At 54.4% G+C, this 25,695-nt stretch overlaps 2 protein-coding genes across 4 annotated transcripts in view; both read right to left on the bottom strand.

The window, feature by feature from the left end:
* The window catches only part of KIF21B (kinesin family member 21B), a 59,382-nt gene extending 59,158 nt beyond the window's left edge, over positions 1-224 (bottom strand). The window contains exon 1 of the mRNA XM_066565094.1: positions 148-224. Within this exon, the coding sequence (XP_066421191.1) occupies positions 148-185 (38 nt within the window). The 5' untranslated portion in view covers positions 186-224. The remainder of the gene's footprint in view (positions 1-147) is intronic.
* Positions 225-3,752: 3,528 nt separating this feature from the next.
* The window catches only part of CACNA1S (calcium voltage-gated channel subunit alpha1 S), a 63,251-nt gene continuing 41,308 nt past the window's right edge, over positions 3,753-25,695 (bottom strand). Inside the window, exons 26-44 of one of the 3 annotated variants that reach the window (XM_066565417.1) lie at positions 23,691-23,849; positions 23,273-23,383; positions 22,706-22,789; positions 20,609-20,665; positions 19,834-19,962; positions 18,825-18,890; positions 18,224-18,315; positions 17,210-17,369; positions 16,418-16,545; positions 14,881-14,977; positions 12,352-12,454; positions 9,899-10,000; positions 9,640-9,764; positions 8,292-8,420; positions 6,727-6,926; positions 6,220-6,284; positions 5,278-5,375; positions 4,349-4,465; positions 3,753-4,013 (exon numbers count right to left, since the gene is read on the bottom strand). In XM_066565417.1, the coding sequence (XP_066421514.1) occupies positions 3,753-4,013; positions 4,349-4,465; positions 5,278-5,375; positions 6,220-6,284; positions 6,727-6,926; positions 8,292-8,420; positions 9,640-9,764; positions 9,899-10,000; positions 12,352-12,454; positions 14,881-14,977; positions 16,418-16,545; positions 17,210-17,369; positions 18,224-18,315; positions 18,825-18,890; positions 19,834-19,962; positions 20,609-20,665; positions 22,706-22,789; positions 23,273-23,383; positions 23,691-23,849 (2,283 nt within the window). The remainder of the gene's footprint in view (positions 4,014-4,348; positions 4,466-5,277; positions 5,376-6,219; positions 6,285-6,726; positions 6,927-8,291; positions 8,421-9,639; positions 9,765-9,898; positions 10,001-12,351; positions 12,455-14,880; positions 14,978-16,417; positions 16,546-17,209; positions 17,370-18,223; positions 18,316-18,824; positions 18,891-19,833; positions 19,963-20,608; positions 20,666-22,705; positions 22,790-23,272; positions 23,384-23,690; positions 23,850-25,695) is intronic. The other 2 variants (XM_066565419.1, XM_066565420.1) reach the window with 2 other exon arrangements.

Genomic DNA, 25,695 nt, shown 5'->3' with positions numbered 1-25,695 from the left:
AGCCGACCGGGCACGCAGCACCCCCCGCCTCGCAGCCGCCGCTACCGCGCCCGCCCCGCCTTTCGGAACCGGTGCCGGGAGCACCGAGCTCCGCGCGGCCCGGAACGCGCGGCCCGCCCCGCGGGAAGCGCCCGTGCCCGCACTCACCTCACGGCCACCTTCACGCAGCTGTCCGGGGCCGCCATGGCCCCGCACGGCACCGCGGCCGCCGCTGCCCCGGAGCATCCGCGGGGCGGGAGGGGCGGGGCGGCCGACGGGGCGGGGCCTGGCCAGGTGCGGGGCGGGGCCGGAACGGGACACGCCCACAGGGCCGGACCGCGAGCACGCGGCGGAGGGCGCGGGAACCGCTCGGAGCCGGGACACACGGACACAGGGACAGGGACACAGGGACACACGGACAGAGGGACACAGGGACACAGACACAGGGACACACGGACATAGGGACAGGTACAGACGGACACACGGACACACGGACATACGGACACACGGACATACGGACACACAGCTACACGGGGACACGGACACAGGGGGACAAGGACACACGGACACACGGACAGGGACACATGGACACAGGGACACACGGACACACTGACAGGGACACGGACACACGAACACAGGGGGACACGGACACATGGACAGGGGACATAGGGACACACAGACACAGGGACACACGGACAGGGACAGGAACCCACGGACACAGGGACACAGGGAGAGGGACAGAGACACACGGACACACGAACAGGGACACACGGACGCAGACACAGGGACAGGGACACAAGGACACAGGGACAGAGACACACGGGCACAGGGACACATGGACAGGGACACAGGAACACACGGATACCGAGGTACACGGACACACAGACACACAGACACACGGACAGGGACACACGGACATAGGGACACACGGTCGCAGGGACAGGGACACACGGACACACGGACACGCACAGACAGGGGCACAGGGACACACGGACACAGCTCGCACTCACTCCCATTCACACTCACACTCGCCAGCCCCTGCTGCCCTCTGCCGGGTCAGCGGCTCCGCTGCCGCCTGCGCCGTGCCGGGATGTACCGGGGTGTACGGGGGCTGTACCGGGATGTACCGGGATATACCGGGATGCACCGGGATGCACCGGGGCTGCTCCGGACTGCCCCGCGTGTCTCCACATGGTTGGCATCGCTCCGGCTCCTCCTCGGCTCCCCCAGATCCTGTCCCCTCTGGTGCTGGGGGGTGACACCGTGGAGCAGCAGAGCAGGGACGGGGCCGAGCTCGGAGCTCCTGGAGGAGCTGGGACCAGGGCCTGGCAGCCCTTTGGGCTCTCCCAGGCTGTGGTCAGTCTATCCTCAGAGGATGTGGCGTGCCAGGATGGTGTCAGGTGCCAGCAGAGCTCCCCAGCGTGCTCAGTCCCTACTGCAGGGCTGGGGTCTGCACAGCAAGGTGGGCACCCACACAGCACAGGGCAGTGCCCACAGAGCCACTGGCTCCATCCTCAGAGCTGCCCTGGGGAGGGAAACACATCCAGAGAGCGTCAGAGAGCAGGGCTGGAGACAGATAAGCACTGGGGAGCTGAAGGAGTCCCTGTTCTGCCTTTCCTGAGCTGCACTCACATTGCTGGGGCTGAGGGCAGCCGGACACAGCCAGGCCCTGGCTCTGCAGAGGAAAGAATCTTCATCAGGGTGGGACCCGCAGGGCACTCCCAGCTGTGCAGGCTGGGGTCAATATCAGGGCAAATAGCAACGGAGCACAAGGGCAAACTGAGGCACTCAGAGGTTTCTTTGGAGGGGCCCAGGCTGTATCCTGGGAGAGGGACAGCCAGGACATGCCAGCACTGATGGCTAACAGCTGGTGAGGCAGTGCTGTGCCCAGCACAGAGCCCAGCACCTGCCCTTGCTCTGCAGTCTGGGTACCTTCACCCCATGCCCATGTTTGCCCCTCCCAAGGTGCCAGGACCGTGGGCGGTGCCCTCACAGGACTCTGCATCCTGCAGGAGCTCCTCGGCTCTGCTGGCATGGGTAAGGCCCAGGACAATTGTGCTGGTACAGAATCATGGGGGTGACAGGACAGGGCCTGTCTGGCTTCCTGCAAGGATGTGAGGAGCTGGTGTTCCTCTTTCTTTGTCCCATGTTTGCAAGGACACCTGGTGCATGGTGCAGTTCTGAGCTGCTGGTTTTCCTGAGGATGGACTCTTCCCCACTAAAGCTCCAGGCAGAGAGAGGCAGTGACTGCCATGATGTTTTTCTCTTCCTACACCCACCCAGATGCCAGTTGTACCACAAATGACACCTGTCCCCCAGTTCAGCCAGGAACAGCTTAAGAAAGACACACCACACAGGTACCTGGGATGGAGCAAATCATCCCCTGTGCAGCCACAGAGATGCAGAGCCCCCACCACGGTGCTATTGTCCCCACCACGGTGTCACCCTTTATGTTTAGAGCCTCCAGTGACCACCCAAGTGATACCTGCAGTCCTGCATCTCCCTAGACCCACCAGGAGACCACAACCACTCACCCCATGGTGTCCTTGGCATCCCGTGGCAGAGCAGCTGCCAGAACTGAACTGCCAACCCCATCAGGGTGTGTGTGTGAGGGTGTGGGTGTCAATGGGGGGTGGCTCCTGCCCCGGGGCACAGAAGCAAGAGGAAGGGGTGCAGCAGTGTCCCCCACACTGCCCATCCCTGCTGGCTGCATGCAGTGGGGGAAGCTGCAGGCACCAGTCTGGCTCTGCTGCTCAGGCTGCAGCTGGAGCTCTGCAGTTTCCTTGATGGAGTCAATAAAAGCCATGCTGGGGAGCAGGCTGCCTCACTGATCTGCTCCTCCCCTGGGACCCATCCACTCTCTGTATTTTAATATATATTAGGTGATCAAGAGCCCCCCAGCTCCCAGTTTGGCTGGGCTGGGGGCCCTGGGGAGCCAGATCCCACTGAGGAGCTGGGCTGGGAGATGGGGCTGCCCCAGGGCTCAGCAATCCCATGGAGGGCACTGTGGGTCCCCTGGGCAGCCCAGAGAGGAACAGCCTGCTCAGCACCAGTAGGCAGAGCTGGGAGCACTGCAGGAACAGCTCACACTCTCCTGGTCCCACTGAGCTGTGGGATGGATGTCAAGGGCTGAACCAGACCTTCCCAGGGACAGGGAGGGATGCCTGACCCCAAGAGCACAGTGTGGAAGGGGCAGAAATGGCTTCACAGTGTCCAGCTCTCCTCTTGGCCAGCCCCAGGGCTGCTGCCCCAGCTCAAACATGCTTTCATACCTCTGCCCCAGCCCCAATTCCACACACAGCTGGGACAGGGAGCCAAGAAGGCCCCAGGCCCCATTTTACTGCCCAGCCCTGGCACATCTCCTCCTCACAGGCCAGACTTGGCTGCAGGCTCCAGCAGAGACACGAGGATGCAGGTTCCAGCTGCTGGGATTTCAGGAGATTCCCCAGACCTTGGCAACCTCAAAATGACTGACTGGAGCTGCCACGTGGATCACTGCCAGCTCTGGTGACACATGGTGTCACATTCGCAGCCCCCTCCACTGGCTGTGCAGGCAGGAAGGACAGGAGGGGCACCCAGAGTCACACAGCAGGAACACTTTAATAACCTGTCCAGTGGAACAGCACTGTCCTGTTCTGCACCAGCATCCCAGAGACCTGGCCCAAAAGTGACACCACAGCTGGCCAGAGCAGCTCAGGACCCCGGCAGAAGCAGGAACAGGGTGGCTCTGCTCCTGCAGCCCTGAGACAGAGCCCTGGCACTGCAGTGGCAGCTCAGAGGCGAGTGGCAGTGATGGTCTTCTGGGAGGGAGATCCCCCGAGCCCTGGGGATCTGCCTGGTGCCACAGCTGAGGTGTCCAGAGGGGCAGAGCCAGTTCTTGTGCCCTGCAGTGTTTCTCTTCCCTTTAGCAGCTCCACAGCTGCTTTCTCCACTTCATCCACCTGCAGCTGCCTGCTGGCTGCCATCTCATCCCTGGTCACTGCTAGGAAGGACGAGTCCTGGGCCAGAGCCCCGAGGCCTCCGGAGATCAGAGCCTGGCAGAGGAGGAGAGCACAGCCTGGGTGCTCAGCCTGGGCACTGCCCTGGCTGCAGGCACCCACCCTCCCTCCCTCCCTCTTCTCCTCCCTGTGCCCTCTGTGCTGGCACACAGCTGCTGCCTGTCCTTGTGGCTGAGCTGTGAAGATGAGAGGAGGGGACTCTGAGGAGGAGCTGGGAGTCCCTCCCTGAGGGTGGATGAAGATGAGGGGAAGGTGACTGCCAGCTTCCCCTGGTGATTGCCCCCCAATCTCCCATCATGGCACAAGCATGGTATCCCTGGAATTTCCTGCCATCCCTGCTGTTCCCCCTGCCAAGTGTGTCCTTGCCTTACCTCCTGAATGAGGAAGGTGATGGCTGGGGTGGAGGATGCTCCTGGCTCACCAGTTTCTCTCTGCTGGAACCTGGAGCTGGATGCTGTTCCTGTCACGGTGCCATCCTCTGTGGGCAGCTGGATGAGAGCAGCACAGAGCTGAACCATGTGCTGGGACACAGCCCAGGGGAGATCTCTCCCATGTCAGTGTGGGGGCTGCAGGGTCTGTCCCTGTCCCTGCCCAGTGCCTGGACAGGCAATGCCATCCTGCTGGAGCTCCTGGGTCCAGGGCACCCCCGAATTGGACCAGCAGGACCACATGAACAGAGAGCAGGGAACCAGCCCTGGCACATGCCAGGCATGAGACACTGTGGCCAGAAAAGGGAGCATGGGGGCAAATCTGATGCACCCCTTCTGCCCTGGCTCTGGAGGCAGATGGGCAGCCAGAGAAATGTGCTTCCAGCTGTTCCAGCTGTTTGAGGAGCTCCCCATGGAGCTGTTACAGCAGCAGGGTGAGAGCCCATTCCATCTCCAGGCTGATCCAAGAGAAAAGCTCCAGCAAGGCTGGAGCTTTATCATCAATACCCTTTCACTTAACCTTCCTCTATATTTCCTAGTATCAAAAACAACAACCAACTGCCATCATCATTCCATAACCACCCCAAAACAAACATAGAACTAACCCCCCCAAAAAAAAACAAACAAAAATATAAACCATTATCAAAAATCATCAACCAATCATCCAAATTTTATATTCTTGTAGCTTATAAAAAGCAGGACACTGAAGATGTCAAGATGGCTGCCACACACACCCAATGAGGCTGGAGAGGGGCTCCTTCCCAGCCCAGCTGTGCCAGGATGGCAGGGAGGAGTCCCAGGATGGCAGGGAGGAAGGCTCACCTGTGTCCCCCACATTACACATCCCCTCTGACATGCACTGCCCCTTTTACCTGCTGGGGGAGGAGTGGCCCTGGTGATGAGAGAGCCCCAGAGGTGCCCCCTCCTCTCCTCCTGCTCAGCCTCTCCATGGGGATGGGGCGGTTCTGCTCTGTGGGAGGGAAAGGTGGGGACATCACAGAATTCACAGAATGACCAGGTTGGAAGAGACCTCAAAGATCATCGAGTCCAACCCAGCCCCAACCCCTCAACTCAACCCTGGCACCCAGTGCCACATCCAGGCTTTGTCAAACACACCCAGGGATGGTGACTCCACCACCTCCCTGGGCAGAACATTCCAGAACTTTATCACCCTTTCTGTAAAATCTTTTTGCTAATATCCAACCTGTATTTCCCTTGACACAGCTTGAGGCTGTGTGCTCTAGTTGTGTCAGCTCCTGGAGAAAGAGCCCAGCCCCAGCTGAGCACAGGCACCTTTCAGGAGCTGCAGAGAGTGATGAGGTCACCCCTGAGTCTCCTTTCTCCAGGCTGAGCACCCCCAGCTCCCTCAGGGCTTCCTCACAGGATTTGTGTTCCCAGCCCCTCTCCAGCCCTGTTGTCCTTTAGCATCTCAACATCCATCAGATGGGTACAAGAGCAAGGACACCACTGCCAGACAGAGATGGGACCAGGCTCGCTAGACTGGGGGAAATAAAGGATTTAGGAGTCCAGCAGCACCCAAAGTCCCTTTTAACGAAATGAACATGGTCTGGAGACCCTGGGATGGCCAGTGCTCCCCAAGCTGAGGCAGTCTCCATGTTTGATCACCTCAAAGGGTGGAAGGAAGGAGAAGGGTCTCCTGGAGCTCTCCAGAGAGATCCTGCTGCGCTCAGTGCTCTCAGCAAACTTTCTGGGGCCTGCACCTTCTCCTTCCACCAGCACCATCAGCCCCTTCCCCCTGCCCTGGCCCTGGGCTGGTCCCAGTGCCCCAGAAGAAGAACAAAGCCCAGACTCACCCCAGGCCGGGCGCCTGCGTGCTGCTGGCAGCGCCTTCCTCAGCACCTCATCCTCATAGTGCACCCTGGCAGGGACAGGCAGGTGGGTCAGCCTGGCTGGGGGCACACACTGAGCCAGCTCCACCTGGGGTGCAGCCCTCCCACCTTCCCCAGCCTGGGGGACAGACCCGTAGGGACAACTGGGATGGATGAACAGGGTGGAGACCCCAAGAAGCAGGACTAATACATCTCTTACATTGGTCATTTTTGTCCCTTCTATCTGTGCCCTGGCACATGCTGGTGGCGCCAGCCTGGGCCTTGGCCCTCAGAGATTGGCAGGTGAGGGGCAGGGGAGATTCCTGCAACCCCTGGAGCCCTGCTGCCACCTCCATGCTCATGGCACTGAGATGAAGGATGGTGGGATGGGAGCCCTGGGCAGGCCAGGGTGCAGGCAGAACAGCCCCAGGGCAGGCAGTGGCAGGGCCAGCACTGCCCTCCTCACCTGCACACGGCGCCCGAGCCCCTTACCCCTGCAGCCAGCTGCTGCTGTTGGCATTGTTGATGTTGGTGTTGGCCTCCTGGGGGAAGTCATCGAGGAACACAGGAGAGTCGAGGTCCTCAGTGCCCACCTCGGTGAACTGCAGGGGCCTCTGGCTGGCCACCTGGGGCTGCAGTGGGCTGCTGGGCTCCATGAAGCTGTCCACCTGGCCAAACAGGCCACCTGTTCTCTGCAACCCACAGGGAGGGCATCAGGGGGAGCCTGGAGCTCCAGGCTGCTCTGGGGCCATTCCCACATTGAAACAGGGATTGCTCTGCTCAGGCCTTGCAGAACACAGGGTCCCCAAAGCTTCACTACCCAGGTGGGGAAACTGAGGCACTGAGGGTTGATGGCCATGCAGCAGGGTCTTAGGTGGGAAATGGGAGTGTGTATTCTATTTCCCATCTGTCAGAGGTGGGGCAGTTATCCTCTGTTCATTGGGCAGTTTTCTTTATCTCTCCCACAACCCATCCTCCCTCCAGGAGATCTCTTCTGTTCATGGGCCATTAATTATTAATTATCTTCTGTCCATGGCCAGGGAGTGTCCCTGCATGGCTGATCCAATCCCATCATCCCATGGGGAGATGCTCCGCCCAGGGGAGGAGCCAAGCATTCCTACCTGGGCACAATCTGAGCCTGGCACAGCACAGCAGCCTTTGCCCAGTGCATTGCCAGAGGAGCAGCTTTCTGCTGCCCTGCATGGCCAGAGGGAGCCCAGGCCCATCTGCAGCAGCCCTGGAGCTGCAGAGGAAAACTCCCCCCTTGTGCAGGATCCCTGCTCCAGCAGAGCCACAGCTGGCACTGCAGGAGGGCTGAGCCCCCATGGGATGGGGCTGTGCCACCCCCTGACACACAGGGGACAGGGCCTGCTCTGACTCTGGCAGTGGTTTCTTTTGTACTATTTTATTCATATTTTTAATTTTCCTAGTAAAGAACTGTTATTCCTGTTCCCATATCTTTGCCTGAGAGCCCCTTGATTTCAAAATTATAATATAAGAGAGAGAGGGTTTGCATTTTCTCTTTCAAGAAAGGCTCCTGTCCTCCTCACCAGACCCCTCTCTGTTCAAACCAAGACAAGCAGCACTGGGATGAGCCAGCCTGTGACAAATCCTGTCACCTCTGTGGGACAGCCTGAGGTGGTGGCACCTGGGGACACAGAAGGAACTCTGCAACCCCACAGCTGCCCACGCTGTCTCTGAGGCTCCCAGGGATGGAATGTGAATCAGTTCCTGTGACACCAGAGCTGTCCCACCTGAGCCTGGCAGAAGGTGTGAGTGAGAACCTCCAAATCAGCAGGTAAATATCCAGCACAGCCCTGCCAGGCACATGGGCTGGCTCCTTTCACAGAGGGGAAACTGAGGCAGAGAGCAGCTTGCCCAAGATGCCACCACCAGGATGTCCTGATGCTCCCAGAAAGGACAGAAGTGCTGCTCATCCTTGTGGCCCACACCCTGCAGAATGTCCCCCAGAGCTAGCAGCCAAGCTTACCCACCAGCACTCTGAAATCAGGGCTGGTGGGACACCAAACTGTGCTGTGCCCTGAGGCTGAACTCACCCTGTAAATCCCCTCCTCCAGGGCAGCCTCCACCATGGCTCTCTCCAGCTCCTCCTCTGCAGTCAAGTCCCCAGAAATGGCCCGATGGATTTCGGGAGCAGCTTCTTCTTCAATGCTCCTCAGCCCAGCCTGGGGGGACAGGAAGGCAGGGCTGGGTGAGCCCACCACCCTCCCCTTGCTCTTTGGAGAGGGAGGCATGGTGAGGCACTCTCCCCCTGCCAAGGACAGGCCATGGGTCACAGCCTGCAGCTGGCTGTGCTTGGTGGCCCTGCTCCTGAGCTGCTGCTGTCCCACAGTCTCTGGGCTCATGCTGTCCCCAAAAGGGAATACCCTGATGGAGGTGACAGCCAAGGGCAGGCTGGGCCTCTGTCCCTGATCTGGGACCTGGCTCTTTTCCTTGTTTTGCACCTTTGGGTCCTGCTCTTTTATCTCCTCAGGTGATTTCCTCCCTACAAAGTCAGGAGAGCCTAGGGACATCCCAGCCTCCTGCCAGGCACAGAAACCCTCTGCCAGCCGCCCCTGGGCCTGCTGTGCAGGCTTCTCTGGCTGCAGGGGTCCCACTCAAGGTCAGCCACGTGTATCCCCCTCCCCTGGTGCTCTGTGAGGCTGAGACAACACCAGAAACATGGAGCTGGGGGAGAGCAGGGACAAGGCCCTGGGACTAGAGCAGAGCAGGTGGGTGAGGGCTACTGTAGGGGGATAGAATAAAAGTAAATAAAGGTAGTATAGAAACCAATCTTATCCCCTAAAGAGTTCCAGCTGGGTTAATTATTAAAGATTAGGAGCAGGCCTGATTTTACCAGGCCACAGCTGTAGCCAATAAGAAGAGTGTTATAAAAGAGTGGATTGGCTGGTTGAGGGGAACCAGAGTCAGTGGGCTGCTGTGAGAAGAGGAAAGAGTCAGTGCTAGAGGAGATGCCTATGAGAAACATCAAGGAGGCACAAAACTCTAACAATATGGAACCCTTGCAATATAATGACAATAGAACCTTTGTAATATAATGACAACAGACTGGGATGAGCAGCATTTGGCACAGGCAATGGTCTGGGGTGGGACTTTCCAGGTGTCAAAACTCCTTGGTGAGGCACCAGATCTTGCCAAGACCTCTCTACACTGGAGTGAATGGAGCAGAGAGTCAAAGCCCTCCTCTGCTTTGAGTCACCTGCACACCAAGGTCACACTGGGGTCCCCTCAGTGCTGGGGACTCCTGGCCAGCTCAGTGCTGGTTCACCTGGGCCACCTCACCTCCAGACATGAGGCACAGGCTCCCTGCAGCTCTGAGTCCCCCAGGCTGGGGGAAGCCTCCTCCAGGGAGCCCCTCCCCTCCAGCAGCACCCACACACCCACCTGGATCTCCACGGCGTTCTTCTTGGGCCGGTACCCATAATACTCCTCCTGGCGCTTCATGAACTTCCTGAAGTGCTCTTGGATCAGGAAAGTGGCATAGAATTTGCCCACTGTCACCTCATCATCTGGAGGGAGGAAACCAACACCATGGTGAAACCCACAGGAAGGTTCTGCCTGTGCCAGGATCCCCGTGGCTGCAGCAGTGGGACCCTGAGCAGGAGCTGCTGTGTCCCCCTGGGAGGGACACCTGGGGACATACCTCCAATGGGTGGGATGACCTGGTCCAAAAGCTTCATACTGGTTCGTTTCCAGATTTTTTTGATAATAGCTCTGAGCTCCTCATTGGCCTGTTCAAAATTACCTGTGAGGAAATGTTATAACAGCCTCCTGGAGCCAGGTCTAATAAGTTCTCAGAGGCCTTTAACACATCTAAAATAACTCAGCTACCCTTAGAAGCATAAAAATCAACAAAATAGCTTCTGTTGTAGTGTTAAAACCAGAAAATTTTAATAAAAAGCAAAATAACAAAAAAAAAAAAAACCTGAGCCAAAATCTAAACGTTCTTACTCCTAGTAAAACACTCTACAAAAGCAATTAGTTTCTTTATTCAGTTATTTTTCTACTAAATTGCCCAAGCAAGACTTTTTTGCTTCTGTCCAGTTAGCTATCCTTAAGTTTAAGGTGAAGTCCCCCAAGTCCTATGAAATGTCTTTTCACTTAATCGGAGAAAAAAACTTTTTAACTTCTTTCCTTTTAAAAGAACAAAGAATAATTTTGTCACTCCGTCAACAAAGAGCACGCTCCTGCAAGGAAAGCCAGCAGGAGAGAGCAGTTCATTCCCAGGGGTGTGAACAGGAGTGAAGACAGAGCCTGTGAACACCTGGCCACCCTCAGGAGGGTGTGACAGCTCCTCTGTCTCCCCACCCAACAAAGCTGAGCTTAGTGAGAGCAAGGCTTTGATTTCAGCCAGAACACTTCACAGATTTTGACCTCCCCTTTGGTGCTCCCACAGAATTCACCATTCCTGAAATCCCAGTTTACCTCCAAGGTCTCCTGTGCTCCTCCCAGGCTGCCAGGGTCCCACCCCAGGCAGAGGGAAGCACCATGGCACTGCTGGAAGAAGTGATCCCAGGAGCCCACCAGTGCCTGCCTTGGCCCTGCCACAGCACAGGCACACAGACAAGGGCTGCAGTAAGGTAAAAATCATAAAGGCTTCATCAAATCAAGCCTGCTCTCCTAAAATCAGTGGCTGGCCTTGTCAGGCTAGCCCTTTGCAAGTTCCCATGTGAGAGCAATCCTGGTGTGAGCAGTTCATTAACATAACAATCTATTCCTGCATAAAAAACAACTTGCACCTGTATAAAGTGTTTTTATACTGTTAGATAGAAAAATAAAAACTATCTCTCACAAACAACCTTTCCTGCATGTACACACTGGGGGCTTGAGTGACCAATCAATACAGGAGAACAACTTATTGCTAACCAATAAAAGTAACTGGCAAGAATGCTCCTCACCAATTGGAGTCCCCCACAAGGTCTGTAAAGCTGTATAAAAACCAGTTATGTGAATAAAGAAGGAGCTTTTTTCCACCATGAAGGAAATGGAGTCCTGCCTGATTTATTCCCTTAACAAGCTGCTGGGACACACAGCACAGCTCAGCAAACTCTGCTGCTGGCAAGGAGGGGGTGAAGGAAAGCAGCTCCTCCCCAGCACAGCTAAATTCAGAGGACTGGGAGTCCCTGCAATGAGGGCTCTGGGCAGAGCCAGCCCATCCCTGCCACACTTTGAAGCAGGAGGGAAGCACAGGAAAGTCCTGATCTTCAGGAACCACCTCAGCTCTGTGCAGGGCAGCAGCTCCTCTCCTAAGCTAAATTAAAATGATGGCAGCTGGAGCAGCCCCACTCCTGAGCTGTTTGAGGTGGCACTGGTGGCACTGGTTTGCTCCTCAGGGCTGCAACACGTGGCCATCAGCTGATAACATATCAGCCATCAGCTGATAACATATCAGCCATCAGCTGATAACATCCTCCAGGCTGGGCTGAGCATCCCATGCAGGCACCCAGGGGCTCTGCCCTCCCTGGGATGGGCAATAACAGCAGGGCTGGGGGTTTGTCCACAGGATCTGACCCCACAGAGAAGTGCCTGAGTTCCCTGGCCAGTGGGATGACCCACACCCAGTTACAGAAAGTGGGCTTTTCTAAGTGAAGGAACTGCACCATACCTGTTCCTATACAATGGAGGACAGTTCTAATGTTATGGTATTGATAATTGTAAAAACCAGCTGTGGACAGATGCAGTAACCACAATTTGTCCTCCCATCTGTTTTAAACCAGTTTTTTTCCTGAATCTCAACATCTTCACTGCCAATCCTCAGCTCCTGGAAGAATGAAGCACTCTTTTTAGCTCTCTTTTAGCTTAACACCATTAGATTTCCATTAAAAGGTGCCATGTGGCTGGTTTTCATGCACAGTGGAAAATTTTCATCATGCTCTATCACTCAGTCCTTCCTTCCAAACTGAATGTGCACTTTCTCCTGTTTGAGGCAATGCTGGAATGTTGACAGTGAATGTCTTCTATTTGAATTTAATGAATGGTGGTTATTCAGTTTGTCCCAGACAACAATAAAACTCAATCTATGTGCAGGTCAAACAAGGGAAATTCTCAAGGAAGGTTCCCTGTCAGGCTGTAGAGGCAGCCAGGATCCCTGCTTACCTTCTGTCTTGATCTTGAGGGCTGTCCTCACCAGGGCAAAGAGGGTGGCGTTGAAGGTGACGGTGCCGTCGCTGTTCAGGGGCATGTTCATGCACACCAGGCGCTGCACACACAGCAAACCAACCCTGTCAGCAGGGCCACAGCAGCCTGGCAGCCCCAGGCTCTCTGCCTGGCCTGCCCAGGGGCTGTGGCATTCACATTCTATGAGCAGAGAGAGACATGATTCTCCCTCCCAGGATTCCTCCTGGGGAAGGCAGTGAGAAACTCAGAGAAGAAGAGAAAAGAATTCTTATCTCTATTCACTGCTCCTGTTGTTTGGCACATGTGGAATGTGTTATGGAGATTGTTTACTGAGAGTGATTTGGTTATTGGACACTGTGGGGGTACCAGTTGTGGGTTTCTCTGGGTCTGGATTGAAGGCACTTGAGAGGATTGTTCATGTTTGGACTCAGGTGTTCATTATTTCTTATCACTAAAACAGTCTCACTACTGTGAGTTCTGCAGCTTTTCATTAGAGGGCACAAAATGGCCAACAATCTCTTGTTCCAAGGTCTTTTAAGACTAAACTATCCAATTAAGAGCTGACACCTGGATTATTTTCCCTTTTAACCCAATAACTGATTCCACAGAGCCCACAATGTGGACTTTTCTGCCCAATTACAAAATGCCACCCAAACCCATGGAGAGGAAGGATGAAGAAGCAGGAAGAAGAAATCCAGGACCACACCCTGTGCCCTCCATCTTGCTTCCATCCACAACACACTAAAAATCCCAAAACCTCAATTTCTCACCAAGTGATACACCTACACTGCTCTCTATAATCTATTTCACACTTTTGTGGATTCCAGTCTATCTTGAAGTCTGGGAAACTTTCTCCATGGATTGAGGGTTAAAGTCAGTGCTCCCCTGGGGGAAATAACAGGGGCATGGGTGCCATGGGAAGAAATCATGGAATCACAGAGAGAAATAACCTACAGGGGCATGGGTGCCATGGAGAAAATCATGGAATCACAGAGGGAAATAACCTACAGGGGCATGGGTGCCATGGAGAAAATCATGGAATCACAGAGGGAAATAACCTACAGGGGCATGGGTGCCATGGAGAAAATCATGGGATCACAGAATTATTCAGGTCAGAAAAGATCTGGGAGATCATCAGGTCTAACCACTCCCCCAGCACTGCCAAGGCCACCAGAAAAACCATGGACACAAGCATCATATCCACACAGCTTTTAAATCCCTTTAGGGTGGAAACCCACCACTGCCCTGGACAGCCTGTCCCAGAGCCCAACCAATCTTCTGGTAAGAAAACTTTCCCCAATATCCATCCTAAACCTCTCATGGTGCAACTTCAGACTGTTTCCTCTTGGATTGTCACTTGCTACTTGAGAGAAGCGACCAACTCTCAGCTGGCTTCAGCCTCCTGTCAGGGAGTGGTAGAGAGCAAGAAGGTCCCCCTGAGCATCCTCTTCTCCAGGCTGAACCCCCCCAGCTGCTTTCAGAGACATGGGGGGAATTTTGCATTGCACTCCCCACTCCAAAACACGTTCCAGCTGCTGTGAGGAGTCTGGGGATCAAATCTGATGTGTTTGCCCAAAACCCAGGAGGGATTACACCAGTGCCTGAGCTCCTGCCCATGCATGTTACACATGAGCTTCACACAGATTTGTTCAGAATGAGCTAAGCCAGGAGAAGTGTATTTCTGCTAAGAAAGCTAGGGTTTCCTTCTCCCCAAGCACCATCAGCACTTGGAACCAAGTTCTACAGCCCAGCTGATGTGGCCACATCGTGCAGCAGCTGCAGTGTGGCCTGGGGGTGCCCTGCAGGGAGGGCAGAGCCAGCCCATCAGGGCCACCCCTTTGAAGTAGGAGGTGAGCACAGGTAAGTCCTGATCTTCAGGAGCTGAACCACCTCAGGCCTGTCAGTTCTGTCAGCTCTGCACCTCTCCTTGCCCCCCAAATCACCCCCTCATTAAAAAGGAGAGGTCAGAGCAGAGTATAATCTGCTCTGCTCTCAGCCTGCCAGGAGGACACGGGGACAGCTTGGGGAAGGTGTCCTGATGTGTTTCTCTTTGAGCCAGGGCTTATGAGCTCTCAGAGAAACCCATCACACCTGAGATAGCTCAGCTACCCAGAATGGTATAAAATTAGCAGGTTGGCTTCTGAGGTAGTGTTGGAAACAGAGAAAGGTTTAATAAAAGGCAAAATAATAAAGCCATAATAGAGAGAAACTGAGTCAGGGGCAAGAGGTTCTTGCTCCTGCTAAAACACCCCACAAAAACTATTATTTCCTTTGTTCTCTCCTTTTCTAGGAGAGAACCTCTTGGCCTCTGTCTAATCAGACAGCCCCAGGTCTGAGGTGAAGTCCCAAAGGTCCTATGAGGTGTCTTTGTACTTAATTTGGGAAAGAAACTTCTGGGCTTTTTGTCTTTTTAAGCAGACAAAGAATAATTTGGTCCCTCCATCCACAGGGGACACATTCCTACATCGTCCCTGTGCTCACACACCTCATCACCACCTTGGCTCTTACCTTACAAGCCACACGGTGTGGGCAGAACTTCCCAAAGCCCAGGGGAGGGTTGATACGCCTCAGCAGAGTCACCACATCCAAGTGTTTGATCCTCCCCCTGCAGAGGAAACAGCAGAGGGGCAGCAGAGCTGCCTGGCAGTGCCCTGGGGAGCTGCTCTGGGGGCTGAGCCCCAGGGAGCAGGTAAAGGGTGCAGTGCCATGGGAAAGGTTGGCAGCTCTTGGGATCTTTAGCTGCTCACAGTGACCCCGAGAAAAGTTGGAAAGTCTCTTTTCCCAGCCTGGTGCTCAAAGAAGGAGTCAGGGCTCTTCATTTCTTGGTCTCAAGGTTGTTTATTTTATCTTATCTATAAAATATTTTCTCCCGTCCTGCCCAGGTTCATCCAGCAGGACAGTTCCAGGCACTCTGCCTGCCCCCAGGGCAGGGTTATGTCTTTATACTAAAAACTACATGTACAATATTTACAATTACTTTCCAATACCCATCACCTGTGTTAGACAGTGAGCTTCCACTCTAAACCAATCTGTCAGTGCCACCATCACAGCAGAAGATGGAGGCCAAGAAGAAGAAGGAGAAAGGCTGGACACACCCCGTTCCCTCCATCTTGGCCCCTGAACCCCCATTCTAAAAACCCCAAAATCGACTTTTCCACCCCGTGATAACATCACTAATATTCTACCTAAACTGTTGTGGCTTGCTGGTCTTCATCTAAGGTTGGTAATTTGCTCCATGGGTCATAATCAAAACCACAGGGGCATCTTGGGCTCTGTGCCAGGGTCTCTGAGCCCCCTGGCAGGGGTCTGGGCTGCTCAGGACAGCCAGAGGGATGTCCTGGGTTCCCACAAGCAGCCTCACCACAGCTGGATGGAGAGGGAACTGGAAGTCTTATGTTCCCAAATCTCCTGATGGCTTTTATCAGACCTGGACCAACTCTGGCAAGTCCACATGAACCTCTGAGATGCTGGGAGCTGGCTCACAGGCAATGCCACAGCTCACCCTGCCTGCATGTGTCCCTTCCATGGAACACCCCTGTCGCTATCACATTTTCTGAAAAATCCTTTTTGCCCAGGATTCTTCTCCTGGGAAGCTGAGAAGCCTCAGAGAAAAAGGAAAACAATAATTATCTCATTTGCTTCTCCTGTGTTTTGCTGCTTTTGAATGTGGTTGGAGATTGTTTATCCAACATGTGAATTGTTTTAACTTAATGACCAATCACAGTCAGGCTGTGTCAGACCCTGAAGAGACAGTCATGAGTTCTTGTTATTATCTTTTAGCCTTCTGTCAGTACCCTCTCTCTATTCTTTAGTATAGTTTTAGTATAGCATAATATCATATCATATAATGTAATATAATGCAATGCAATGTCATAAAATAAAATAAAATAAAATAAAATAAAATAAAATAAAATAAAATAAAATAATAAATTAGCCTTCTGAAAACATGGAGTCAGATTCATAATTTCCTCCCTTCAATGGGGGACCCCAGAAAGCACCACACACCCCCTCCATGCTGCCCACCCACCCACCCAGCCTCACTCACTTGGCCTCGGGGTCGTACTCAGCCCAGATCCTCTTGAACTCATCCAGGTGATGGGGCCCCAGGATGGACCAGTCCCGTGTCAGGTAGTCAAAGTTGTCCATGATGACAGCCACAAAGAGGTTAATGATCTGAGGGCAGAGGAAGGGATGGGAAGGACCCAACCAGGGGAGAGAGAGCAGCTACAAAACAGGGCAGATGTGTTCTGGGATGTCCTGCAGTCAGAGGATGCTGAGTGAGGGTGTTCCCATGCAGAGAGGAGCCTCCTGCCCAAGCAGGTCATGTGAAAGAATATGGACATCAGCATCTCATCCCTCTCCACCCCTGCTGAGGCCAGCACAAACACATCTGGAAGGCAGCACACAGAGGCTGTGGGAAGACACTAAAAGGGATCTGGGGTGCCCCAGGAGGGCAGGGTCAGTTTACAGCATGGCTGGGTGGGTGGGCTGGGGGGGATGTCCCCAGGGGCAGGTTCAGGGGCTCACCCCATGGGACCCACAGCTCCCAACCCCATGGCTGCCCAGGCAGGACAGGGGTGCCAAAGGGAGCCAGCACACTGTGGGAAATGGCTTTGTAGAGAAATCTCAAAGCTTGACAAGCTCACATAGTGTGTATCTGTATGCAAACCTTGAGATAAGATATGTAAACCTTGAGATAAGAAATGCTGACTTAGAAATGCCATGGAATAGGACAGACATGGCTGAGAGAGAAATGGAAACAGAAACAAGTTTCAAAGGACAGCCTTACAAATAAGACCAGGCACTTTGGAGAAACCAAACTATGGAAGATGCATACCAGGAAGGCACAGAGCATGTAGAAGCTGATGAAGTAGAAGTAGGCAAAGCCAGTGCCACAGGTGTACTCCTCCCCCTCGGCGTAGTCGGACTCGGGGTCGCAGCGCCGGCCGTAGCTGCAGTCCAGGAGGATCTCCTGCCACGCCTCGCCCGTGGCACACCTGGGGACAGGGCACACCTGCTGGTCCCTGGCATGCAGCGAGGGCTCAGGCCAGCCCAGCACACAGGGGAATGGGAAACACAAGCTTTTGTAAGGAAATCCAAACCCTCCGCCGGCATAATATACTGGAGTTTTCAAAAATCAAAGAAATAAGATTCCCACCTTAGCAAAACACTAGGTAGAGAGCAGAACTAATAACTACCAGCTGCTTTTGGTGAAACAATGCCTCAGAATGCCAGTTAAAGAGCAGCTTTGATTTGTAACACTGCCCATAAATGTTCATATTATCAGAAGCACGTGGGCAGCCCCTTGGAGCAAACCAATGGCAGATCCACTCCAGGAAGAGTGGAGGAAAACCTGCAATCTTGTAAGGGCATGAGGTATCAGTGCAACACAAGAACAGCTAGTGCTAGGTGAAGGCCACCCAGGTTTACATTAGTAATTGGTGTTTTGACTGAATCCTTGGCAAAAAGCTGTTTGTGAACAAAAAAAGGAGCAGTCAGGATTCTGGGCTTGCTGCTATAGGGCCACTGAAAGCTCCAAAAAAAGTGTCTGGAGTCAAGGAAAGCCTCGGGCTGAGCTCCTGCTTCCCATGAGGTTCCTCACAATTCACAAACTAAAATCCAGTCTGGGAAGGAAATACTCAGAACAGCAACCCCAAAATGCCCCTCTCTCCAGCAGCCACCCCAAGAAACCCACAGCCTCTCCTGAAATGCTCCCACTGCTGCAGGAGACCTTCCTGTGGGACAAAAAAGAAATCAGCTACTGAAATGCTGGTCCTCCCTCACTCCAAGCTGGGCATTCCCACAGGCTCAGAGCCTTCTGGAGCTGCTCACATGGCAGGACAAGACTGACCTGAAGAGCAGCAGCACGGCCTGTGGAAAGGTCTGGAAGTTGTTGTTTCGGTTGATCTGGGTCCCATCCACCATGGCAATCTTCCCAAACATCTGTAAATGACAGTGGCAGGTCTGCAGTGTGCCATCCTTTCCTTGGCACCAAACACCCCCTGGTGCCTGAGCTCCACTTCCTCTGGATTATTTGGCTTTGGGCATCCCCAAAAGAGATTGAGATTGGATGTGGGTGCTCTTGGACATTCCTGCCAGTGCTGAAAACACCCCTGACTACAACTGCACTTCATCTGGGCCACAGAGACAAGGTCTGAACCAGGACAAGCACTGGTGCCACTGCATTGTGCCAATGGTTTGTGCCACTGGATTGTGCCACTGACCCCCAAAGTGCTCTGTGCCATGCGCCCCAGCTGCAGCCCAGGGACAGGAGGAGGCTGCTGGGGTGGCAAACACCCCTGCAGACCAGGGTAAACAGGTCCCATCATGTGCAGGTCCCAGAAAGAGCCTAACAGAGGAACCAGTCCCTCCCTGTCCCACCTCCCCAGTGCCATCAGGCTCAGGGCATCTGATGAAGATCAATTCCCACCCCCTGGCCCCGTGCCCCTCACCTGCATCCCAATCACAGCATAGATGAAGAAAAGCATCACAATCAGCAGGGCCACGTATGGCAGAGCCTGTGACAAAAGGACCATGGCTTGGGTGAGACACAGCCCAGGGACAGGGCCTGGGCTCTGCAGGTGCTGCAGGAGCTCTACCTGTCCCTGTGTGGGGAGGGGACAGCTCACCTGTTCCTCTCACACCCTCCTGCCAGCCCCCATTGGCCTCTGTGGCTGGGACAGGGGCTCAGCACAGCCCAGGGCTGCGGGCAGTGCCCAGCTCAGGCTGTGAGCAGATGCTGCAGCGTTCCCTGAGTACCCACCTGGTGCAGAGCCCGGTTCATTGGGAGCAGGACAAACGTGCCCAGCAGGTACTGCCAGTACCTGGCCAGCTCTGACTCCCAGAGCTGTCACCTTCCCACCCACAGGAGCCATGTTCTGCACACCACCAGCCCCAGCCCAGCCTGAGGCCAGCAGGAGCACTGGAGCTTTCTCCTCTGACTGTATAGGAATGTGCCCCTTGGTGACAGAGTGACAAAACTGTCCTTTGTCTTCTTAAAAAGGAAAAAACCCTGAAGTTTCTCTCCTCAATTAGGTAAAAAGACACCTCATAGGACATTGGGGAACTTCACCTCAAACTTAAGGATAACCAACTGGACAGGAGCCAAAAAGTGCCACCTGAGCAATTTACTAGAAAAAGAAAAGAACAAAGAAACAAATTGCTTTTGTGAGGTGTTTTACCAGGAGCAAGAACCTCTTGCACTTGGCTCAGTTTTTCTCTGTAAAGAGTTTTGTTATTTTGCCTTTTATTAAAACTTTTCTGTTTCCAACACTACCACAGAAGCCATCCTGCTGATTTGATGCCTTCTGAGGTAGCTGAGCTATCTTGGGTGTGATATAGATCTCCAAGAGCTTATGAGACCTGGCTTGAGGAAACCCTTCTATCACACCTGGTGAGGACAGGCTGCTCATGCTCCCAGGCATGTGTGTGTTTGGGAGGGGAGCAGAGCTCCTGACAGACCTGAAAGGACTTGATGAAGGTCCACAGGAGGGTCCTGACACCTTCCCCCCTGCTCAGCAGCTTCACCAGCCGCATCACCCGGAAGAGCCGGAAAAAAGTGATGGAGACACGGGAGTTGTCATCAGGGTCCTGCAGGACAGACAGACAGTGCTGGGGCCCCCAGGCTTTCAAGGCAGGGATTCCAGGTCCTGGAGGGAGGAATGGCAAAGAGATCCCAACCCCAGGCAGCAGCCATGGTGCCCCTGCCTGCACCCAGGATCAGACTGCAGAGTGTGCTGGCACTTCTCTCCCTGGCTCCTCTCCCCATCTCCCCAGACCCTCAGGCTCACCCTCTGACTCTGGGATCATGCAGGAAGGAAGGCATGCTGCCACATGGATTGGGAGAGCCCTGAGGGTCACAGGGCCACCACAGACAGCCTTAGTCCCACCAGGGTCTTGCCCAGCACATCCTGTGTTTGTAGGGTGAGGTGTAGGGTGGGCTCCAGCACAGGAAGGGTTAATGAGAGCTGGGAAGGGCAGTTTTGGGAATGTCCCAGCAGGACTTTAACCAAGGAGGGCTGAAGAGAGGTGTCTCTGGGGGTGCTGCCCATGTCCCCTGGCTGTGCAGGGTGGGAAGGGGCGTCTGTGTGTGTGGGGTCACCCCAGTCCCCCTCAGCCAGGGCAGAGTCACAGCCCAGAGGGAGGAGCCGGCTGTGGTGGCCCCAGTGACACACGGGGCACATGCAAAGGCTGGCAGGGGCAGGGAGGGATGCAGGCACACACAGCTGGTACCTACAGTGCCATCACAGCCCCCACCCAGGCAGTACAAGCCACCACTGGGTGCCAGGATGGTCTGTGGAGAGAGAGAACAAGAGAGTCAGCAGAGGGGAGGCAGGGAGGGACACAAGGAGAGAACACAGACACAGAACAAAGAGTAAGATGGAACTGGGGAGAAGGGGAAGGGCAGGCAGAGCCCCAGCATCCCTCAGGCTCAGGGACAAGCTGATGTGACTGGTGCTAGGCAGAGGCAGCACCTGGGTGAGCAAGGAACCACACAGAGCACGAGACTCCTCCTGTGTCTGTGCTGTGTCCTGGGCACCCCCACAGACCCTCAAGGACACAGACACAGGGGAAAGGACCTGGGAAATTCAGGCCACAGAGAACATTCCCCAAATTCTGCCTGGCCTTCTGCACAGCCCTGCTGCAGCACACAGAGCACAGCACCAGGGCAGCTCCTGCCAGCCCAGTCAGGGCACCAGGCTCCTCCTGGTGCCTGTGGTGGGTCCTGGGCATCCCCACCCCAAGGACAGCAGGATTTTGGTGTATGGCCAAGTGGTCTCTTGCTCCAGAGGGACTGAAAACCACTGTGGAGTCCAGGGATCCTGAAATTCTGAGTTCTGAGAGCAGGCTGGGGAAGGAAGGTGCAGGCAGTGAGAAACCAAGGTGCAGAGAGCTGCTGGGCAAGGATGAGGAGGAGCTGATGGCAGATGAAAGCTGTTGGCACTGGCAGGAAATCTGGGAGATCAAGAAGGCTGAGAAGCCCAGAGGGCAGAGGATGGCTGTACTGTGGGCAGGGCTGTGCAGAGAGGGGCACAGGGGTCTCACAGGAGAGGAAGGTGGATGGGTTTTGCTCATCCCAACTCTGTGAGGCCTGGAAAACCCTGCAGAGAAGAAGGTGACTGCTTTCAAGGGTCTGTGGAAACCTCACCTTCCTGCACAGAGAACATGGAAGGTGACCCTGTGCAGGGTGGCAGAGGCAGCAGCAGTGCCAGAGCCAGCCCTGCCCCTTGGAGGAGACACTGCCAAGCCACTGGAGAGGGCCAATCCATCATCTCCCCATTCCACAGCTGCCTCTGGAGCCCCACCAGGCTGCTGAAGGAAGCACACACCTCCCACAGCAGAGGGGCATTTCCAGGGCAGGACACAGGTGTGGATGTGCCAGTGCCAGGGAAGGCAGGGCTGTGGTGGTTTCCTAGCCCTGCCTTGGAAATGCTCCCAGCAGAGCCCTCCCCAAGCAGGCCCTGCCTGAGGCACCATCCCACAGCTTGCAGGGATGGCTGGAGCTCACACACACCACCAGTGTGGTGTAAAGGGACACACACAAAGCAAATGTCTGGAAATCTGATGGGTCTGATGGTTCCCCTGGGCCTGTGGGGTCAGGGAGCTGTGGGAGCCCTTTTAGTCCCACCTGCACTGACCTGAGGCTGGACATGTGCAGTGGGGCAGGGGCTGGCACACAGCCTGCTGCTGATGGGTTGGTCCTGAGTGCCTGCTTTCCACAGGACTCCAGTGCCTACAGGCTCAGGAGACCAGAGGGGAGGGGACAATGTGACATGCTGGGCAGTTGGGGACATCTAAATTGTACTTTAATGCTCAACCCAGTCTGTTGTCATATATTGCAAGAGTTCTATTGTCATTACATTGCAAGGGTTCCACATTGCTAGAGTTTCACACCTCCTTGGTGGTTCTCATGGGCATCTCCTCTAGGCACTGACTGTTCCTTATCCTTGCAGCAGCCAACTGACCCCAGTTCTCCTCAACCAACCAATCCACTCTTTTATAACACTCTTCTTATCATTGCTACAGCTGTGGCCTGTTAAAATCAGGCCTGCTCCTAATCCTTACTAATTAACCCAGCTGGAACTCTTTAGGGGGTAAGATTACTTTCTATACTACCTTTATTTACTTTTATTCTATCTCCCTACAAAGGGCCACAGCTGTGCTCTCCATGTGCTGATCCTTGCTTGTCCCTCCTCAGAACCAAGCAGAGCAGGGAGAGAGGAGAGGACAGCATCCCCCTGCAGGGCTGGACACATCCAGCACTGCTGCCCCGTGCCAGGGCAGGTGCCAGTGCAGCCCTGGGTGGGGACAGCTCTGTGCCCTGGACACTTACATCAATCTCACTGAGGATGACATCAATGATGCTGCCAATCACTATGAGGAAGTCAAAGACATTCCAGGGGTCTCCAAAGTAGCCCTGTCAAGGAGGAGGTAAAGAAGAGTGAATATGCAAGGGTGTAAGTCAAGGAGGACACATAGGGTGGGGCCCAGAGGAAGGTACCAGAAGGTTCTTCAGTGAGTCTGACCCTCAGAAGAAGGGATGGTGGTCATAGTTCTGCACTCTGCTGAGTTATTTGGTCCTGTCTTGCAGTGCAGTGCAATGAGGAGGTGGATCAGGATGGCTGCAGTGGAGCTGTGACCCCACTATGGCCCTGACACTGAAGATGGGAATCGTGTCCAACTGGATGGGTGGGATTTGGCCAGCAAGGGTAGCCCTGACAAGCAGTAATCCCTCCAGAAACTCCAAGGTCCTGTGCATGGGGATCCTTAAGGGTCTTGTAAGGAGAAATTCTCTGGAATTGTAGGGCTGGGGGTGCTTGTACTCAAGACATGCGCAGTGCAGGATAAATGGACCCCCTGGCCTGCCCTGCTTTCCGTGCTGATCATGCTCTTCTCTCACCTTGGCTTTGAAGGCCATGAGCTTGAGGATCATCTCCAGGGTGAAGAGGATGGTGAAGGCCACGTTGAGGATGTCTGAGATGTGGTTCATTTCTGCAGACTGGTTGTAATGCTGAGGATAAGGCAGAAGGAGCCATTAGCTGATGGCAGATCCAGCCTCCACTGTGGGCTCAGAGATGTGTGCTGGCTGCAGAGCCCCCTCCCACAGCCAGGCCTATGGCTCAGCACAAAGGAAATCTCCTCCCTGCAGCCCCTTCTGTGGGCTCCCCACATCCCGCCAGCCCCATTTTGGTCCAGAGGCCCTAACCCAGACATCACACCACAACAAACACCCCTGTGCAGAGCCTCTGGTGGGGATGGCAGGGCTGAGCCAGCCTGGGCACCCCTCCCACACCCCTCCAGCAGCCCTGTGCCCTCACCTGCATGCCCAGGCAGATGGTGTTGAGCAGGATCAGGAAGAACATGAGGTACTCGAAGTAGGAGGAGGTGACCACGTACCAGATCTGGTACTGGTAGGGGTTCTTGGGGATGTAGCGGCGCAGCGGGCGAGCCTTGAGCGCGTACTGCACACACTGCCGCTGGGGACACACGGACATGGGGACACAGGGACATAGGTGTTGAGGAAGATGAAACAGGAAAGCCTTATAAATATGATTGTCTGGCAAGAGATTTTGAGAACATGGAAGCTATAAGCGAGATTGAAATGAAAGCAAGCTTTGAGATCCCTCAGTTACTGAACAACTGGAAAACAATGGTGTGGCCAGCTGAAGGTGATCCCCTTCTGATGGAACAACACCCTCTGCTTGCAGACAGGCCCAAGGGTCAGAGCAGACCCTGCCAGCTTGGCAGAAGGGGCCCAAAGAGGAGTTTTTAGGGTTTAAAATGTAACAGAGTATGGTAATGTAATGATTCTTATAGGCTGTATGGAAATGCTATAGGATTTGTCTCTTGTACTAGATTGGTTAGTGAGAATCAGAATATTCAACACAGAAGAAGATTTATTGTATTGTAACAGGAACCTCGCTCTCTTATCCTTTTACTCTCTTACCCTCTCATCCTCTCTCCCCCTCTCTTCTCTCAGTCCTGCTCCAGCTGTGCCTGGCAGCTCCCAGCAGGGCCCTGCACCCAGGCCCTTTGCAATAACCCACAAGTTCCAAGCCCTGGCTGCAGAGATCTCTCCTCTCCATCTGTCCCTGCCATCCTACCCCCAATGCCCCTACACACAGGGACACAGGGAGGGCAGCTGTGAGCCCACTGCAGGGCACACTCAGCACTCCCAGCCACGCTGCACACCCCCTGTCTTAGTCTGAAAAGGAAGTGAGTTTTTTGGGAGTTTGCGGTCAAACCTATCAGTGCTGAAATTTGAATACTGGCACCTGGTGTAGCCGCTGAAGGCATAGATACACCTCTGAGAACACAGAAAGTTAAAAGCAAAGAGCTCCCAGAAGAAAACCCTCTTAGTTCCAGTCAGTGAAAGAGGTCAGAGCTCCCCTGCAGGCTGGGTAGGGGCAGGGAAGACACGCAGCCAGAATGAGGTAGGCCAGAGCCTTGGACAGAGAAAAGAGGTGAAAGCCCCTGCAAGATGGAAGGGAGGAGAAATGTTTTTAGAAAGTTTTCATTCTGAGTTCTGTGCATGTGTTTCTTTTATATATTGTAAGTTAATAAAGTGAATTCTGTGAAGACACCACATGAACCAGGGGTGAAGGGGGCACTGGGATGGCTGCACAGGCCTGTCCCTCCCCAGCAGCCCAGGGCCATCTCTGCTGGGTTTCTGTGTGGTTCACATCACCCTGGCACCCCCAGCTCAAGCTGCCCATGCTGCCTCAGTGCAGGAGCATGACAGCACTCTGGGACCAGCAGCTGGCCCTGTCCAATGTCCCCCCCAGCGTGTCCCACATCCTCTGCCAGTGCCTCTGCTGCTTTCAGCCTTGCTGTCCCCCACCAGAATGACAGCATGGCAGCATCACAGAAGGGCTGGCAGCAGAAAGTACCTCTGGAGATGGTCTAGTCACAGTTTGCTGCCCAAAGCAGGGCCAACTGGAGCATGCTGCCCAGGACAGTTGGCTTTTGAAAAGCTCCAGAGATGGAGGCTTCACTGCCTCTCTGAGCAGCCTGTTCAGTGCTTGGCCACCATCACCATAAAAAAAAAAAAGGGGGTTTTTTCATGTTTAAATGGAATTTCTTGTTTTCTTCAGTTGTCCACTGCATTTTTCCTGTCACAACTAAAAAGAGCCTGGCTCAGTCTCCTCTGTACCTTCTCATTGGTGTTTTTACCCATAGGTCAGATTCCTATGAGCCTTCTCAGCACCAGACTTGACTCCCAGACCCTCCTTAGATGCTCCAGACCCTCCATCATCTCAGTGGCCCTTTGCTGGACTCACTCCAGTACATCCATGCTGGTTTTGTACTGGGGAGCCCAGAGCT

Source organism: Molothrus aeneus, chromosome 24 (genome assembly GCF_037042795.1).
Source record: "Molothrus aeneus isolate 106 chromosome 24, BPBGC_Maene_1.0, whole genome shotgun sequence".
Classification (NCBI taxonomy): Eukaryota; Metazoa; Chordata; class Aves; order Passeriformes; family Icteridae; genus Molothrus; species Molothrus aeneus.
This window is presented reverse-complemented; position numbering and strand designations above follow the sequence as displayed.